Here is a 20727-nt window from a genome sequence, read left to right as displayed (position 1 = left end):
AATATGATGATTTCATTTGTTTAGAGATTCGTGCAGAATATAAACTACTATAATTTAATAGGCAAACAGATGATTATAAAATAATGTAATACGATGCATATATAAACGGTCACTCATAATGTTTAATTTTGAAGAATTATCTACTGTATTCATTAATCCGTCACGCAACATCAAACTTTAATCCAGTTTTGTTTGCAGACTGTAACTTTATATGAATATGAATATATGGTATGCACTATATTTGTTTAACAACATATCGGAAGTTTTAGTTCTATATTATGTTCGCGTCCTTAGCTATGAACTGCGGCAGGTGGATAAACTTCCTGGCATAAAGCAATTACATGATGTTGCGTATCATAATCACGAAGGCATTTGTTCGAAGATGACGCTTTAGGTCAGATATTATTATTCGTCTCTTACGTTAATAACATAGCATCATTATATAGTGGATAAAAAGGAGCATCTTCGATTTGTTTTCCCATTTAAATAATTAAAGTATATGCAAGATCATAAAAAACGTGTTTTATAGTTTTACCTTTGGCAATGTAAGTGGAAGAGTCCCATCTGTTCCGATGAACTTTATATGTCCCATATTCTCTTCTGGAACGCTAAAACATAGTTGTCCCGTGTAGCTTGCCATGTCCAATTGTCCATATTTGTCAACAACATTTATGAATGTCTCAAGTTTTGCTGTATCCATGTAGCCATTGAAAGTAAGCTGAATATAAACAATAAGAAACAGCAAACAAATGTTGGGCATCACATTGAATAGTATATTTAATTTCTTATAAGGGCATTTACTTTATTATTAACTAATATTGGAGATTTTGCATGAATCCGTTAAATATTTTCGTGCGAATCAAGTGATTGCCTGGCTTATGTAGAAGTGTCGTCACTTGAACGCTGGCAGCCAAATAAAATAAAACATTCAGTTAACAATTCGAACTGAACAAATGTAAACTTTATTTAACAATTATGACTATTTTTGGAAAGACATTAGTTGAGATGTGAACGTTACCCGTGCATGCAATACAATTACGAGTTGCAACTGTCAGAAGGCACGTGTACAAAAATGAACAAATCGTTCAATCTTGGCCATATTTGATATGGCTTAAGGCCCACAAGACATTGTTTTAAAATTAATTTAAATAGCTTGAGATAGTTATGTATTGTGATAGTTATGTATTGTGACTGATATGAGAACAAATATGTTTGAGAGTTTGTCTTCTCGGTCATTTACCAGATTTGCAAAGGTTGTCGCTTACTAAGTGAGATGAAGATCGTAAAAAGGCAAACATACGCTTGGGCATTTGTATGTTTCCTACTCCAAAATATATTTATTAGTCTTACTAAGATACAATTGACTTTTTGGCATCATTTACGTTTTAATGTTTCGGAGTATGAGATAAAATGCTGGATTTGCCTTAAGGCCAGATTCGTACAGACAATACGTTAGTTGTCCTTGTTGCTAAATCTCGTAGTCAATCTATATTGTTTTACTACTTATTCCTGATTTATTTCTTGCTTTTAATACAACATTTATTACAGTTTGCAAAACATGTAAATCGTATGCCTGCAAGAAACTCATATCACACTGATGGTTTTTCATATTTGTCCTTTTAGTTCCAAACTTAGTAAAGTTACATAGATTGTTGACAAAATAAGGTACACAAGTACATCGTTGTCGCTATGAAGATATTATTATTTTACTCGCTTTACATTATACAGTATAAGAGTACATCTTTTTGGTTTCTACGGTGACCACAAGCAATACTACATCACACTAAAAAATCGGAATTCATTTCTTTCTGCTTATCATTATATAAACATTAAACGATTGATACCGAACATATTTTTTTGCAAGACTCCTAATCCGATCTGGTGATCTTATTGAAACGCTGGAAGATCCTATAAATATTGTGCACGCACTAGTTTTAGTCATATACTCCTTTTGGATGGAGACCACCTCCTCACAAATCGAGTTAGCTAAACAGGAATTTAGTCTTTGTTTGAATATGACATGAAAACTTCTTTAATCGATTACAGAAGCTAAGTCTAAAGATGCCGTTTCTGTGCGAAAACAAAGTATGTGTCTGTCCAAAACATAAACGTTTCATTGTTTCGAGCATTATATATGTTGTTCTTTTCTGCAGTGTTTAGTTTTAGAGTTAAGAAAATAAAATTTTGAGTCCTGACAAAGTTCAAATATAATGGTGCAGCTTTCTATATGGTGTCACGTTTTGTCATTCCCAAACATGACAATTCCAAAATAGCCCTACCTCAAACAGCTGTAAAAGAGATATAAACAAAAATATTACATATGCCCTACACCTATACACACCTTAATGTTTCACAAGATTATTTGAATCCCACTTGATCTGACGAGACATTATCTGTGCTGTACAGCACCTATTCCAGGAACATATTATAATCTTTTTTCCCACCTCGTAAGTTGTTACATAAATCGTATGAATATCATCTAAATCATGCAATTGATATTTTATAATTGTATGTAAAGCTAACACTCCTTCTTCTATATATTCATTATTAAGTAACGGCTCGCATGTTATGCCATTTGTAAATTATAATAATATTTTGCAAAATATAGATAATATTCCCAAATATAGGCCCCGACAGTATTGCTAAAGTAACTTTTTTTTTTTTTTACGTCATTAGTTATATACTTGTATAATTGTAAAACAATTTAACCTTTAGCTTATGCCATAAGTGAATAACATTTTCTCATTGTTTTGTATATTATTAAGTGCACATTGCAGTGTAAATAGTGGAACAAATATATACATTTTAAGACGTATCCATTATTTAGCATTAGTAACTCGTCTGTTTTTAGAATATTTTCAGGACAGCAATATATGAAGTTTAATTAGTGTCAATGTAAATGAAACAAAGTGCCTTGCTAAACATGGGCCACAATAGCTGAACTGATGGCAAAATGTATACCCCTCACATTTTCATTAGTGAGGAACCACTACGAGACACTCAGTCACACCTGTCACTCGTATAAACATTACGAACTGTTAATGCCATCTACATCGTAATCTGGACGTGATTTGCAGTCAGTTATTGGGCGCAAAAAGTGACTATGTTAAAATCTAACTAAATACATATCAATAATTTTCAAACGAAATAAATGTAGTAAACATTCGAAATGTTTACCTGCTGCGAAGAACCTGCTGACAATGAAATATTTCCAGATCCTTTCAAGTTGATTTTTTGACCATTCTGCATTGGAAATTCTTTGCTTACATCTGGGCCAAGTGTATAGCCTAGTTTCTTCAGTTCATGAAGTCGAGACGAAACCTTTTTGCTGTTCATGCAATGAACCATCAACATGGATGGATTTTCTGCTTTCTGCTTGGCAATCACTCTGACAATCGTTGCGTGAGCAAGATAGCATATTTCATTCGCTGTCTCAACAAAGTGCTCCTTTGGAGTATCACGGCTAAATTCTAATTCCAGGACACTTTTTTACAACAGAAAGTACAAATGATCAATGCAAATATACGTGGCTGATGTAACGTCATACTTGGGTGTTCTCTACTGCTATATCAATAGTTTAGATCGCAAAATTAAAATAACGTCAGTTCAATTATTGTTTTCATAGGTTTAGATGTTTATTTCATCGCTCATTGTGATAATATTTATCTTAGCCATGATAAAACTGCAAACTATTTGAACCTGTCGCTTGAGTTAATTTATGTGAAGATAACGGTGTTCTGTAAGCATGTTTGATTGTAATATGTCAGTGGGGACATACATTGTAGAGACAGTGTTGAGTAGTGAAACATTATGCAATCTAAAACTTTTCTCTTAAGTCAAAGGTGGCAGTCAAATATATTTCTCACCATTTTAAGGAGAGTTTATCATTTAATTATTTAATTGTAACTATGATGCGAATGGAATAATAATTTGATTTCACAATAATGCTGCTGTGTAGTTCGATACTTAATAACCATAATAGTCGTCGCGATCTTATTCGATAAATGTAAATAAGTTCTGATGCTTGGAATTCAAATTAGTAAAATGATAAAGAATCATTATCTTTCTCCTTCGAATACCTTCCCAATCACAATATGTTATGAATATTAGCCTGCTTAATCGCAAATCCAGCCCTACAAAAAGAGGCAACTAGTCGTAACGTATTTATTTGAAATAGACACAAAGCAATAACTCTTGCGCGTCACTTCCATTTGATACCACTAGTGGTCGCTAGTTTTAAACTTTCCTGCATTAAAGAGCAACGTACAGTTATCCCCTGACAATCCAGCCATGTCTGTGTTCTTAAGACGCATCAATTGTTTATTTTGGATTTATTGTGTGGATCTACTGATCGTCTGCGTATTATATTAGTTATATTGCAATTAACGCCAATATCTGAGTGATTTTGTCCCTTTTCGGGAAATAGCCTTTAAAGAGACCATCCGACCACGCGATCGTCTACCTATGAAAGGACACTTTAAGTGAGCATGAATTTTACCATTTTTGCTTACTATTTTCGTTACGGAGCTTATATTAGAGATAAAAATTTTGTGCTGATTGATATTAATGCTTAGATTATTCGCAATTCATGCTTTTGTAATATAATCGTGGTTAGTCATCATTTTTAAGCGTAGTACATAGGTCGATTATGAACTTAAGCTTTAACAACACTTCACTACATGCTAGTAGCGAAAATGCTTTTGAGACTTAGTAATTTCAATACATTGCTAACGTATATTTACGTTCTGTTCTTTTTGTGTCGTTTCAGTGTTATATGTTCATATTAATGTATGAATTGCAAGAAATTCAAGCTCAGAGAGAACACTTATGACCTCTGCGTCACATGCATGAAATGCATGTCGAAATCACTTTGTAATATATACTGCGCTTGGTATGATACTACATGGACTGCAGTATTAAGAAAGCAGCAAAGAGGAAGGAAACGATAATAAGTCACTAGAGGACTACACTAACGTCCTCATCCTCCATCCTTCCGTGGCAAGGCCTGTCGGGGACTCTAGGGTTCCCCCTCCAAAGTTCGTAGGGAGCAATTAACAACCACATATACGTCAGGGAACGAAGACGATACGTGAAGAGATCAGCCGCAAGTGGATCGTATGATTCGTTGGGAAATAAGACCATGATACATCTGTTCACATCTGGGCAAATGTTCCTTTTCTTTCCACCATTTGCTTTCATCTGACGTATTGGATAAATATACCCTAACATTTAGGCAGCGTTTGAAGCGTAAGTTCCACGTCAAGCTCGATAATGGTTTTTCGACCTGTTAGTCAGGGCACATGGGATTAATGCTGGATCTATCGGATCCAAACAATGATGTTTCTTCACCGTCACCGACCGTCCCGACATTAGCAACAATCCAGCCTACACAACAGGACAGCCATCCATCATGGGGTCATTTTTGTCGAATTTGACCAACCAAACAGTATAAACAAACAGTATATACGGGATCATAGTGAGAGATCAGTCCATCTAGCCTGAAAACCGGCATCATAACAACAATAAATGGGCGCTTTGAAGAGAAATGGGTCCTTTCAGCCAGGCCTTTGGAGCGGCTAGAACCGGTGATACCGCCAGATTCTGGGTCGACCACGTCAACCGATGATTTCGGACTTTCGATTACTCACTTCCACCTGGCATGATTTTTCAGAGCTACAAGCCGAACTGGAAGCGGTCCCAGGGCACAGTTACTGTGAAAAGACGACGACAGCTCCATCTATATCTGATCCGACGATGGAGCGGTCTGAACTCAGCTTTGTAGGCGACATCGAAGAATGTATCGGGTGTTTGCCGTTGCCTCCATCCCCGACCGTTTCACAAGGTAACAAAGTCAAGACGTCGTCGGTTAATTTCGGGAAAGAGGAAGGCTGCATCCACAGTCGGTAAATATTAAAACGATTGACGACCGGCTTTGGAGTCGAAATGGCAGGGCAACTATTTCATTATGGACATTCCGGCTCTGGATAAGATTTTGGCAGCGTTCATAATTTAGGCTCTTTTCTATAGAAATGTGTAACAGAACATATTCCAAGTCACGTCTAGGCTGAATCAGAACATACTGGCAACGTCCTCCATTTGATATTTGGTCATCTTAGTAAATTTCCGACTACCCGAACAATCCAACAATGCCCCGGAATAACACGAGACAGCCAGCTTTGCTCGAATACTTGACCGATCAGTTCAACATATAATAGTCAATGAATATACTCCTCGGCCAATCTCGAACTAATCTGAGCATACACCTGTCTCCTTTCGGTATCACTTAAAGCACACCATACTCTCGCTTTATGGGCGACTACGTTTGTGTCTATTTTGCTATTTTGAGGACGGATCCAAGATAGTTCGATACAGTAGGCTCATGAACTGCCCTTCCAACTCGCTTCACCGCTCTGAAAAACCGTGAACTAGTAAGAAAGAATTCTCAGAGCCTTAGAGACAGTACTTTGTCCCAGTCGTATGTTTCCCAGTACCGATCCCAATACAATGCCAGGAGACCAAAGACTATCAAACATAGGAGGAGTTCGTACAGAGGTGGGAAGACACAAACTTTCTTCACCTTCAAGCCTCCAAACCCTAAACTTTGACATACCCTCCTCGTCGCCTGCAGACATCCTACAAGTTCGTGGCCGCCTACTGCGTTTTCGGGCTCAATGAATCTCCCTCTTTGTACAGAATGGATGGGTTATCCATGTCATTTCGGAGGGGCGTCGTGTTTCGGTTACTCAAACACTTAACTCTCCTCCTCTACCCTCTTTTCTGAAGTCCCGACCGATTGGTAGAAGAATGTCATCGGAAGGTCGCTCATCACAAAGCAGGCAGAGGAGATTGTGCAAAAGCCACAATCCCCTGGGCATTTTTCATGGCTGTTTTAATTAGGAAATCAAATGACAAGCTCAAACCCATCCTTGACTTGAGTCACTTCAAACGATTCATTGCATCTCCGAAGTTCAGGATGTAGACGGTGAAATCGAACTATAACGTCGTTATCCACCCCGTGCCCGGCAAGTTTATTCCGTTTCTCTTAACGCGAAACTCTCTCGACCACATTTGTATGTGCCTCAAACAGACTTCATTCCTGTCACAGTCACATCAATCAAGCCATTCCGGTCAGCGACACGGTCCAGACTGGCTGACTATGGGAATCACGGTGGTGTATGTATGTTTGAGACGCGCACCTGTTAAAAGTCTTCACTACTGTCGGCGGAACGGGGGAACCAGCATATCGGACTCTGCACATTAACATGCTAGAAATGAAGGCTGACAGCAAGGCCTGCTGGAAAGATCGACTCTAGCGAAGAACGGTTATCATCATGTCTCACAACAACCTATCTGCACAAACAGCAAGATACAAATTCACCCGACCTATGTGTCCTAATTCGGCAGTTCCGATGTTGGTTTTAATGTGTAAGTTTTTCACATGAAATGGTCTCTAAGCCCATCGGTCTTCATTCTGATCTGCGCTCTCTGGAGACGCCCGTTGATTGATTTTGTTTGCGAAGACGTGTTTGCCTCTTCAGATCGAGACCCAAAACCTTGGGCTGTAGATGCGCTGTCAATCAGTTTGGAGGGGTAGTGGGCCTTGGCCTATCCTCCCGCTGTCCTGATACAAACAGTAGTCCAGACTCTACGTGCTCAGACTTAGGCGAGGGTTCTAATCTCCCCATTCAGGTAGTACAAGTCCTGGGTCACCTGTCTACTCGATCTAGCGGTAGATCTAACCAGAACGATGCCCGAAAACCATAATCTCCTCGCCCAATAATTTTCATCACTGTCTGGAGAGACAAACATTTAAGCCTTCTATTGTTAAGAGAAAGTCGAGAAGCCTTAAGAGGATAATGGGCTTGTGTTTAGGGACTTTTGCCAGATCCTTCACATCGCCCTTTTGAGTGGCTTGGTTCATCAACCGCCTACTGTTATATCTGACACTTTGAAATGATTTGGCCCACATCACTATCAAAGTTTACCGATCTGAAATATCGGAAATATTACGACATTATGACTGATTTGACATTGGACATGATAAAGACCTTTCAGCCAGTTTTGATATTCATCGAGCAAAATCGATATTCTTGTTTCCCAAATTAAATCTGTTCTGGGTTCTAACATATCTCACATCAATTACGTTCGAGCCTGTAGACCACACTACGGTAAAATTTATATTTTTCAAGATCGGTTTCCTGATAGTTTTACCTTCCAAATGCAGGTTAAGCGAGCTGATTACCTTTTCAGTCGACCCGAACTATCTTCAGTTCAGATCGGATGATTCGATGATACTCCTGGCACAACCATCCTTTGTAGCCGAGAACCGGTTACCGTTCGTCGGTAACCAATGAGTCATCTTTCGCTCCCTCTCTTCAATTGACAAGTCAAGACTGCAGCCATGCCAGATTATGTTCATGATCTCACGCATTACTTTAAACGGACAGGTACGAGTCGTGGCATACCTAAACGTATCTTCCTTCCCGTGATGACCGTAAAACCAGAAAACGAGACATCATTCTAGCCGTTGCTTCGTATTCTGAGATATCTCAAATTCAGAGTCTTCTTATGACGATTACAGTTTGTGAAATTATAGTCGTCTCTGCGAGCCTAGCGATACAATGTAATGTTTTGATCCTAGATGTTGTAGACCCTATTGGCTTGCATGCAGAATCAACCTTCTTGAGTTTTCACCTAAAATATTTAGCATCGCATGGACAAACGTGGAGTGAGGCAATGCCGGTGGCAGCGGTACAGCCGGCCACAATGCATCAACTGGATCAATGAATACAGCATGTTAGCTTCGCTGGATTCGCCGTATATAACATTCACAGGTCAATGTATCACAGGGTCTGCTGATTGTGCCGTTATCCGAAATGGTTATCGTTCACATGGGGAATACAGTTATTGTTTCTCAGAAGGATATCAGAGGTAGATTTCGGATGCTCAGCATCCCCACCTCCTTCTACTTATATTCGTAACTTAATCTGATTCGGGAACCTATGAGATGGAGAAAGCAAATTTATAAGTAATCTATCTTTCTGAGAGCATCCTCAGAAGTATCTCGCTCAATTAAAAACTGGCAACACCTGGTGTTATCAAAGGGATGTAGTGGGGAAGAGACGCTGTCATTTGTCCATTTACAGATTACATAATATGATTTTTTTTTTTAGTAAGGCTGGATTCACTAGGAAGCAGGTTAATGTTCATACTTTAATGTGATTGGGTAAGTATTTTTTAGAAATATACTTTACTTGAACGTTTGCTTTTATAACATACCATGCATTTGATTCTTCAAAGTGCAAGAACTAAATTACTTACATATATTGGTCTTCACCCTTCGGCAACGTTATTAAGACAGTTGAATCTTTAGTGTTCATGTTAACTTGAGGTACTTTCCATTGTCCGTCGCGTCCCTTGTAAACATGACACATCTTGCCAGTTTGTGATTTTCGTTTTTTATCTGCATTAATGTATTGTATCAATAGGTTTCTTAAAAATGTAACTTTAGGTAATGAATCTTTTTACTCACGCAGTTTGCAGGGCATGTAAAAATTCCTACAGTCGGAGTATATGCTAAGAAATCTAGAACGATATACTTTATTTCGTAATTAGCTCGGTCGCAGAACCTAACCGCAAGCCATATGCTACAAATACCTGCAGTTCAGGTTTATTTTTAAATCATGCAACGGTTTAAATTTCATAATTAATACAGCTGAAGTAATATATACTAAATATTGAAGCTAAATAAGTATCATCAATAAAATTGATTTTACAGACAAGTGATGCTGTTTATACATTGCGCCACTGAGCGTCGGTTATAATATTTATTTATGTTACACATTCCCTTTATAACATTTGTCATTAAAGACATAGCAAAACTTTTCGCAAAATTTAAATGATTCATTTAAGTGTCATCAAATTTAGGAATTTTCAATGTTTTAAAAACATAGGCTCCTTGTAATAAATTTAACTTTACCCCAAAATTGTCTACTTGTCTGGGCGAATTCATATAAGGACTTTACATTCCATATATATATATATATATATATATATATATATATATATATATATATATATATATATATATATATCCATATATATTCATATACACATGCGTCTGTTTATATAGTCGTAACAGCTAAAACCGTACCATCTTGTTGATGCCTTCGAATGCACACCTTCATCTCTTTTTTTGTCGGTCTCTTGCATTCTATTCTGATAATAGAACTTGTAGACTGGATGTTTTGACAATGTTCACATAATCCTTTGGCATAGGACAGACTGTCGTCTTCTATAGGCACCACCTTTATATTCAGCAACAAAATAATATTTACATAAAGTTATATGCAATAATTTTCAGCATGCTTCTTTTTCTTAAATCTTGAAAATACTTTTGTCGTTTAGATAATAACACAAACAACATAAAATGTCTTCATTCTTTTAGGCTGCTTTGATTCGTACATACATCGTTATTTCCAGGTTTCTTTATATCTTCGTTCGCTGTTTATTTATGTATTCATTTCTTTATTTTTTATTTATATATCTATTTATTTATACACTTTTGCTCTTTTCAAAACTTCAGTGATTCACATAAACAATTATGTCACTATTTATTAAATCTAGTTTAAATATCATGCTGGATGTTTTCAGCAAACCAACTGATTCTAGTGTTAATGTTAGATACTTGAAAAAGATGTTTAGTTCGCTACTTTTAGTTAGTAAATTCAGCATCACAGTATGTACATACCACCACTTTCACTGTTGTAGATTCGTCAAATGTATCTTCTGGGATTATGAGTGTCACTCTCTTGTCCACCGAAGACTGTTCAGATGTACCATTTTTATCAACTACTACGTTTTGACTTCTTGGTTTCGCAATTACTACAAGTTTTATTGTTTTGAATTGACACACGTTGATCCCTTTCATGCATAGTCCCTGAAATATTATAGAACGACACGAACGATAATTTCACTATCTATCTATCTATATATCTATCTATCTATATATCCATCCATCCATCCATCCATCTATCTATCTATCTATCTATCTATCTATCTGTCTATCTCTCTATCTATCTATCTATTTTCAATATCTAGGCATCAGTGTATTTTAACCTATCAATTTATGAATATGTTCATTTGACTCTAGTATCTCATTAAGAGTTTGTTATTATTTGTGCATATTGTTTTAATATCAGGAAAGTTTAATTATACTCGTGTAATACATTTTTACGAGATATAAAGACTGATAATGCTGGTTTCATACTGTAAAAATTAAAATATGTCTATCTGCAACACCGCATTCCGCTGACAGAGAAAATAGTTATATATATTGGTTAGTTTATTTTTCTTTCAGCTACATATCTGACGACCAAAATATTAGTAACTATATATATATATATATATATATATATATATATATATATATATATATATATATATATATATATATATATTGCAGACACTAACTCTATTTTTCACTGTATTCCCAGTATACCATACAATTGCTAAGCAATAGACAGGGTGGAAATAGAACAATTAGTACAGAAAAAAGTTCATATCTCAGCAACACAATAAGTCGAAACACAGATCTCCTTTCAAATTATATATTATACGCAAAAAGAAAGCCTGTCTTGTTGTGCATAAATGATGCATTATATTTGTCATCTTGACACATTGTAGGTCATTTACTACAGTATATACTGCTAAACACACTTTAAAGCTGCTTTATTCAGTAACTTGTTGACTTGATATATTTGTACGTTGAAACTAGTATTACAGCATCTGATATGGGTAACGCTGCGCCAAGACTATGTTTCCAAATCTGATATTTAGTTTCAAGTACCAACGTTTCTCTAAGTTTCATATCTTCAATGTAACTTCAAAACATAAGCAAGCGCTATATACAAATACTCCAAGGACTTCAATACAATTCACATGAGATTTTAAACCAGCTGGATATAATGGGTTTATAATTTGGATTGAAAATGAGTACTATTCATTGTTGTTATTGCGTTGGTTTTTAACGCCATTTCTCTGCACAATATAAGCTATACAAAGTGGCCAGTTTATTTGGTGGAGGAAAACCCGCGAGATCCTACTTAAGGTCCAGTGACCAACATGAAACTACTGTCAGCTTTCTCACATACCCACAGAAGCCAAGCATTAGATTTCATCCAATGCGTTCAGAGGTGCGTAAAAAGGCGACCGCTATACCCCCTCAAAATCTGTTTTTATAGTAAACATTAGAAAACAGGGTTAATTTTTGTTCGAAAGCCGTAACATACAAATAATGACCTGCCAATACTAGCAGTTGCTTCGTAAGTGCTGAGTTTGAACTTCTCTAGCTTGTATGATACTATTAACAAAATGGTATGTTACAATTATTATCTCTTGAAACAATTTCACTCTATATCAATATGCATCCACATCACCTGGTTTTGTATCTCAGTAGGGCACAAATTAAAAATTGTATTAACTCTATATATACCTCACTGGTTCCTTTTGGTTTGACGGTAGCGACATCCTCTCTCTCTTCCCACTGGCCACCATCGACAGATACCCTCAGAACTACTTCATCGCTACTTTCATCGCTACTTACGAAAACGGAGTTGTACGGAATGGACACATGCAATTTAACCTGCAGATGGATTATATTTCTGAGAACAGAGGAAGCGCTAATGTGCATTTTTATGTTACTTTAATATACATATATATATATATATATATATATATATATATATATATATATATATATATATATATATATATATATATATATATATATATATATATATATATATATATATATATATATATAAGATGCGAATCATGCCCAAAATAACTATTTACATATACTACTTCCAAACACGACGATTCTGTAGTTTTGTAAATTTGGACATTCAAATAACGTTTAGTAATCATGGCCACGCTTTTATGCAGATAGCAAGCGTGGAAGCGTTCTCGTCAGCAGCTAAAAATTGTATAGCATTTCACGCACACACACAAACACCTATTATGATAAACAATGTAACCAAATATAATATAAGCTTTTGACTTAAAATATGTCATGTATTATTGCAATAAAGACTATTGACCTTGTCGTTTGAGGCAAGTATTCATCTCTTTGATAAAATAGTGAAAAGTAAACGTATCAAAATCTGATAAACATAAAGCATCCGGTTTAAATAATGCCCTGTGGTTTCTATATTATTCCCTATATATACAACACAAGTAATCGAGGTGCACGTGTCATCTTCTGCATTTACGACATCAAAGAATGATTATCGTAATGCCATTCCCTTCTGAATGCAAAGGAGTTTCTCATCATAAATCCTACAACCAATATGCCAGATAATGTCATCTTTGCCTCGGTGTTTGTTCATAGTCACTGCACAGCATGCCAGATGACAACGAAGAACAAGCACGTTATGGGCAGATTAGAATTATATCATAACCCAAAGCCACATGTTTTCAAAATAAACACAGTTTGGTAGTTATGTCATGAATGGTTAGGTACAATGGCACTAACGTAATAATAAAAAAACAGACAAAACAAGGGTATATACTAGTTAAGTTAGACGAGAAGCTATGCAAAATACAAGCAATTTACACCAATCATCAAGCTTTCAAGTTGACAAAAAATACTATTCGTAATCAGCATACACAGATTTTAGGACACTTTTAATCATGTGTGTACAAAGATGCACTTGCCATATTTATTGACCTTTTATAACAGCCATTATTTATGATCTCATCTGGAAAGAAATTATATATCTTACATACTGTAGAGTTACAGTTTTACAAGATAGTGTTGTATATACTATTATATTTACCAGATTCTTGTATAAATCATAAACTAGTGCGGCTTGTATTGAGAGCCATGTGGCAAGGGTGTTATTTGCCCTTATTTTAAGTACATATATATTATTGGTATTAAAATCATTAGGTACTAATACTTAAAACAGTCTTGGCATTTTATTTGCTTGGGATTGTTGATTGTTTTGTGTCTGTCTTGCCAATCTTTTCTGGTAGTGAATATGGACAAGATATGATTCAAGAGACAGAGTGAAAAACGGTGTTTTACTACGTCAGAATCCATGGTTAATGCTTGATAATTTTCAGAGTTTCGAAAATCCATTTGGTACCTTCTAGGCTTTTGCATTCTATGACTGATTTCAGTACTTAATTGCTTTAAACTTACAAAGCGTCTTATATGTTCTATCCTTTATGAACTTGTCATTAACACAAACATTGAAAAGTATTAAGCAGAGATTTAATCTGTGTGCAACCAGCTTTTCACATTTCGAAATATGTTTTTGTCGATTTTGCTACGACAACCCGTGTTCAATTTAGTGAAAATGTGTCTTTAAATTTATAGGAGACCCGTACCATAAACAGTAACCTTAAGCGAATTTACTGTTGCATTCTGAAAACAAAACTAACTGGTGAAAGCAAACTAAAAGAGCACAACAATTAATATAACAAATTATCAGATGAAAATGAAAGTTTTACTGAGGATATCATCTGTCCAGATTTAGCTTTTATGTGAACAACAGAACTCGCAGGCCTTTCACCCAGGGCTATCAAGGGAAGGTCGTCTCCTCTCCATTCGTCATTGCCGTTGACCTCAAGATCATCCTCTTCCAGAGTATCCTTCATCGCATATACCTGGCAGCAAACACTTCCACTATCCAATCGTTTGTATCTGTGATAATATAGAAAATACAATTAAGTTATCTGGAAATCCACAATATCACTGTAATATCCAGGAACATTTTAATGCTCATGGTATCGGACAATAAGAATCCTTTTACTGTTTTGAAACAATGCATCAGATACTGACGCAGATCGTATTAAATAGTTAATTAACAGCTTGATAAAACTCATGCCTTCGTATTTTTATGAAATATATTTTTGAGAAAGTAATCGAAATATTCTTGTCTAAATTAGGCATAGTTTAAGTGATAAGCACAATCACACTCGTGTTATATGACATAGTATATAACCTCAAGTGACAATATTTTTGCTGCATTATTTTCATTTAATCTAATTTATATAATGTGACTCAAATTTGTTAATATCGTCAAATGGTACATTAATTTTTTTGTGGACAAACTTACTCTATATTGTTCCAGTTATCTGGGTTTTTCTTTTTCTCCTCTTCTTCCTTCTCTTTCTTCAATCTCTCCTCTTCTATCCGTTTTCTTTCATCCTCTTCCCGTTTTCGTGCTTCTTGTTCCTTTTTCCTATTTTGTTCTTCCTCTTCCATCCTTTTCTTTTCTTGCTCATTTCGCAATATTTCTTCCTCTTTCTTCTTCTTCATTTCATCTTCTTCTTTCTGTTTCAACAGTCTCTCCTCTTCTTTCAATTTTCTTTCTTCCTCTTCCCGTTTCCGCTCTTCGTCCCTTTTAACATTTTCAGCAACTTCCTTTTCTTCTTGTTCCTTCTCTTTTATGTCTTTATTATCCTTTGCACCTTCTTCTTGATGACTGGTTCTTTTATGTTCTTTGTCTTCTTTTGCGGCCTCTTTTATCAAATCTTGTTTCTTAGCATCAAGCCAATCATCTACTACTCCCTTCAGTTTTTCAACATCTTCTAATGTGATACCACCCCCTTTTCGTAATTTATCAATCAGGATCTGTGTCTGAAGAATTGACTCTTCAATTTTTTGTTTCTTTCTTTCGAGTTCTTGCATTTTCTGTGCGTATTCCAATATTTCTTCTGCATGCATAAATACAATTAATGTGCTATGTTTCATGAATTTAAAATTTTATATTTTTATGTTACCTATTAGGCTCTAGTAAACAGTAACAAAGAAACAGTGAAGATAACATGCTTTGTAAAACTGACCAAATAATGTATTTCCATTGAGTAACAAAGTAAAAGTGAAATAAAGAACATACGGTTTTAAGTAACAAATCCAAAACGAATCCAGGAATAAAACACGAATTAAATTTTAGAAGTCCTAGTTATAAAATGTTCTAATGAAATCTGAGTTCGAGTTCCGGCGAAAATTCCAAACTGGAAGGCGATGACGTATAATATAGCTAGCAAAGTGTTGTTGTGTCTACAGTACTTTGCTGTTCCACATACAATAATGTTCCGGTGTTTGAATTTCCGAATAAAAGAAATGTATTTGTCCAAGAATTCTGATTAAGCACTCAAATATTTCTAGGAAAAAATAATTAATAATTCCAAAAAATAAAATTTAGATTCATCTGGTTACAATGAAACAGTATTCAGTGTCCAAAGTAAAAGCCAAACTGACTATGTTCTCTATAGACAAAGGTTATACAGTCAAGTATGACTCAAAATAGATACCCGTATTACAGTACAGCCCCTAACTCATCCTTATCAATCACACATTAAGGATGAATTAAAAAACGAAGTCGTTTACTTTATTATCAATCATGGCCAATAACCAGGTCAGCTGTTAGATACAAAGTTCTATTTTAGGTGTTTTCGACGAAACAGTCAGGTCAAACTAATTTCTGGCAAATATCAAATTCCTAGTGAAGAAAATTACATTACTTTGACATGTAATGAAATAAATAAAAATTTAAAGCTTGCAAACAATTAAATTAAATCAAATACTAATTAATTCAAATATACATAACGATATTTACATATCATTTTTGAGCGTTATGTCTTGCATAAATTGCAAAATATTGGCGGAAATGAAACAGAATGGATTTATTCAAACATGTAAGGGCCCTGGTGTTTAGGCTTGACTGTCTTTTTAGTAGGTTTTGATTAGACCTAGTCATTCTTACATTTTATTTCATTCTTGTCTCTTTTGAGACTCGTATCATCCGGTATATTCCATGCCTTGATTCGTTACAAAGTTCGTTTTGCTCACTGGCCCTTCTTTAGTCTATTTTTAAATCAATGTATACCAACTTGTCACGCAATGAGGCCAAATTTAATTAAAAAAGGTTGGTTAAACGTTGTTTGACTTATTGTACCATTGTTTAGTCTAACGTGTCTGATCAGATATGGTGTGATGAATCATCATAAATACTGTAATCTTGATAGTTCGACAATACTGAGTGTATTATGAGCATGTTGGTTAGACCAACATCGGAATGACACTTTGGCGTAAAGACGAACGATGAGGAAAGACAAGCTGAGCCAACATTATTTGTCCAAGACGACTTTGGTGCAATTTTATGCTAGCTTTTTGTACGCAGTCTGAGTATGGCTTAAATCTGTACCTAGCATAGTTGTATCATTGTAACCGTTTCGTAACACATCCTGATTAGAGTATAGATCATCAACTTTCACCAGCTCAAAATTGTTTGCTCAATTTATGTATGTTTTAATTTATATATTTATATATATCTTTGCATTAGATTAATCATTATTTTTACGAGCATTATGCATGCAAAACGCATTAAACGAGGCATATTATTCTACAAAAGCTGTTTGTTTCATCTAAAAATATTAGAACTTTGAAGACGCCAATAACCCATCTCGTTCACTCATTAGTGAGATAATAATTTAAGGAACAACGCATTAGATGAGTGCACATGCACACATCACTCAGTTTGTCTGAGTGCAAACATCGATTCATGAGTCATTCAATCAATTTGTCAAGTATATATATATATATATATATATATATATATATATATATATATATATATATATATATATATATATATATATATACATACATATATATATATATATATATATATATATATATATATATATATATATATATATATATATATATACTATTATTTAAGGTGGGTCGTGGGCAGTTTTGTCGTCCTCGGACTGGTATCGTGGGCAGATGAAAGCTTCGTGGGCAGATGGAAATCTGCCCATGAAGCACGTCGTCCTTTTCTGCACTCTTGCCACAAATATAAATAAAATAAATGCATATTTACGCTGCTGAATGTTAAATATTCGATAAATATTCATCTGCAAAATAAATAATTGCCTTTTTACCTATTTATTTCCATTTTTTCATTAATGAATTGAATTGAATAGCACAACTTGAGTTACCTCCCATTATGTACAAGCATTTCTTACATGGTAAAAATAGATTGACCCGGAAGTAGTATGTTTCAAATTTACTGCCCATGATGACAGGGGGTCGTTACAAAGAAAATCAAGGGATGGGGTTCTAACCTGTAACAATATAATATGTTAATATTGTTACAGGTTAGAACCCACATCTGTTGATTTTCTTTGTAACGAGCCGCTGTGCCCGTGATTATTATTGTGAGAGATCACAACTGCCCGGGAACCAGGATGTGGAGTGAATAATCTGCCAATGTCGCCAAAAAGCACCATACATAATTACATATATACTATTTATTATGATATCTAAGAAGTTTTCAATAATGCTAATTAGTAATGTACATGTACTGTTTAAGGTACAAAACTGTTTTGCATACTTCATAACTTATTTATCTAATAGTGCAAATAATAGGAGACAGAAGACAGAAAGAATTAATTTGTCAAAATAAGTTAAATATCAAGATTAGTTTAATGGACGTTTGAAAATTTAGTATTAAAGTAAAATTGCCTATTTTTGAGAGAAAAATCCTAATAGTAATACATGTACTTTATTTAAATTAACAGTAATGTAGAGGATGCTGATTTATTTATGAAATATACCATAAACGTGTGTTTCATGTTCATTACTCCAAAGTAAAATATCCAAGAACCACCTCAGAAAATCAGTAATGACATATTCATGTAAAACACAAAACACAATTCTAAAAAAGTGTTGGAGATGCAGTTATCAGCTGTGAGTCACATAGCTAACACATGTTGAGTAGCAGACTGGATGCTTGGTATGGTAGGAATTGTATTTGCCTTGTCAGAATAGTTGGTAAAGATTGTAAGAGGACTTCCTGGTTGGAAAAAAGTGAATTTGAGAAATGTATTATTTTTTTCATCGTATGTGTCCTTGTTTCACTTCATTAATAATAATGATATGACTTTTGACAAATCTTTTAGTCTGCGTGACTCAATGCTGATATGTGTAAAACAAATGTCGAGGCTGCGACAGATGTGTCCTCTGTAGAAATGGGTGTTTATTAAACTAGGTCAAAATTAGGTAGTGTAAAAATAGGAAGTGGAACAATACACAATATGGAAAACGCTCGCTTTGGAAGACATTGGGCGGACATACAGACACATCAAGATGTACTTAATAAGATTCATACACATATTATATACTGTTGTATAGCTGTCCTTGTATGCTTCAGATTTATACTATTAACATTGAAGTTTGTGGTACCGAGGCAAACGGCAATGGTAGATGCACGTATCAAGGATATAAAGATCGTTAAATTCACAACCGATACAGAGTCAAAAATACAAAAAATTTCATATTGCATTTTCTTACATTTCTACTATCACAGATCGATTTAGACTGATGCGAAACCTATCAATTTATATCAAATTTGTCAAAATCGGGGTTTATTTACTATTGTTATGAGTTATTCACCTGTATGGAAAACGATCGTATAGGAAGACATTAGGCGAAATGACAGACAAAGGAAGACATACTTAATAAGATACATACACATACTATTTACAGTTGTACGGCTTTAATTATATGCTTTAGCTATATAGCAATAGCATCGAAATATGTAGTACGATCGCAAAACGGCAATGGTAGATTCACGTAGCAAGGATATGAAGATCGGTAAAGTCGCACCCGATATTCAGTAAAAAGAGCAAAACCTTCTATTTTGCATTTTCACACATGTCTATTGGCACCGATCGATTTAGTATGATTAGAAACATATCAATTAAAATCAAATTTTTTATCTGATATCAAATGTGTCAAAACCTTGTTTTTGCGATTGTTATGACTTATTCGCCCATATGAAAAACTTTCGTATAGATCGGATCTAGGCGCACGGACAGACAAATAAAGACGTGCTTATTAAAATATATACACACATTTTATAATATTGTATAGTTTTAATTCTATACTTCAGATCTCTAATATTAGCATCGAAGTATGTGCTACAATCACAAAACGGGAAGGGTGTATTAAAGTAGCAAGGATATGAAGACCGGTAAAGTCGCACCCGATATTCCGTAAAAAGTGGAACTTTTTTATTTTGTATTTTCACACACGTCTATTGGCACAAATCGATGTAGGTAGATGAGAACCTATATATTAATATGAAATTTGTCAAAAGCTGTGTTTGTTTACTATTGGTATAAATTATTCACCTATATGGAAACCGTTCGGATAGGAAGGCATCGGGTGCACAAACAGACATATGAAACCGTACTTAATAATATACATACACATATTATTTAATGTTGTACATCTTTAGTTATATCATTCAAATCTATAGTATTAGTATCCAAGTATGTGATACTATGGCTAAACGGGAAGGGTAGATGCACATATCAAGGATATGAAGATCGGTAAAGTCGCAAGCCATAATGAGTCATAAATACCAACTTTTTTATTATTAATTTTCTCGACTTTTTGGGGGGACAGATCGATTTAAACTGATGAGAAACCTATACATTGATATTATATATGTCGAAATATATGGTTGTTTAAGATTGGTACAACTAATTTACCTATATGGAAAATGTTTGTGTTGGAAGGCATTTGGCGCACGGAAAGCCAAATGAAGACGTACTTAATAATATATGTAAACATGTTATATACTGTTGTTTAGCTTAAATTTTATGCTTCATCATCATCATCATCATCATCATCATCATCTT

General features: G+C 34.8%; 1 protein-coding gene across 3 annotated transcripts in view; it reads right to left on the bottom strand.

Annotated features, from left to right (window-relative positions):
* The window catches only part of LOC149784288 (uncharacterized), a 96582-nt gene that overhangs the window by 9173 nt on the left and 66682 nt on the right, over nucleotides 1-20727 (bottom strand). For all 3 annotated transcript variants that reach the window (XR_016413838.1, XM_089932304.1, XM_089932305.1), the window contains exons 7-14: nucleotides 15126-15726; nucleotides 14518-14710; nucleotides 12494-12643; nucleotides 10751-10939; nucleotides 10154-10307; nucleotides 9322-9463; nucleotides 3178-3484; nucleotides 536-718 (exon numbers count right to left, since the gene is read on the bottom strand). Coding sequence is in view for 2 of the 3 variants with exons in the window: in XM_089932304.1 (XP_089788430.1) it covers nucleotides 536-718; nucleotides 3178-3484; nucleotides 9322-9463; nucleotides 10154-10307; nucleotides 10751-10939; nucleotides 12494-12643; nucleotides 14518-14710; nucleotides 15126-15726 (1919 nt within the window). In the remaining variant the exon portion in view is untranslated. The remainder of the gene's footprint in view (nucleotides 1-535; nucleotides 719-3177; nucleotides 3485-9321; nucleotides 9464-10153; nucleotides 10308-10750; nucleotides 10940-12493; nucleotides 12644-14517; nucleotides 14711-15125; nucleotides 15727-20727) is intronic.

This window comes from Sinohyriopsis cumingii, chromosome 14 (assembly GCF_028554795.1).
Source record: "Sinohyriopsis cumingii isolate HCF-2022 chromosome 14, ASM2855479v2, whole genome shotgun sequence".
NCBI lineage: Eukaryota > Metazoa > Mollusca > Bivalvia > Unionida > Unionidae > Sinohyriopsis > Sinohyriopsis cumingii.
The sequence above is the reverse complement of the archived record's forward strand: the minus strand, read 5'-3'. Positions and strand labels throughout refer to the sequence as shown.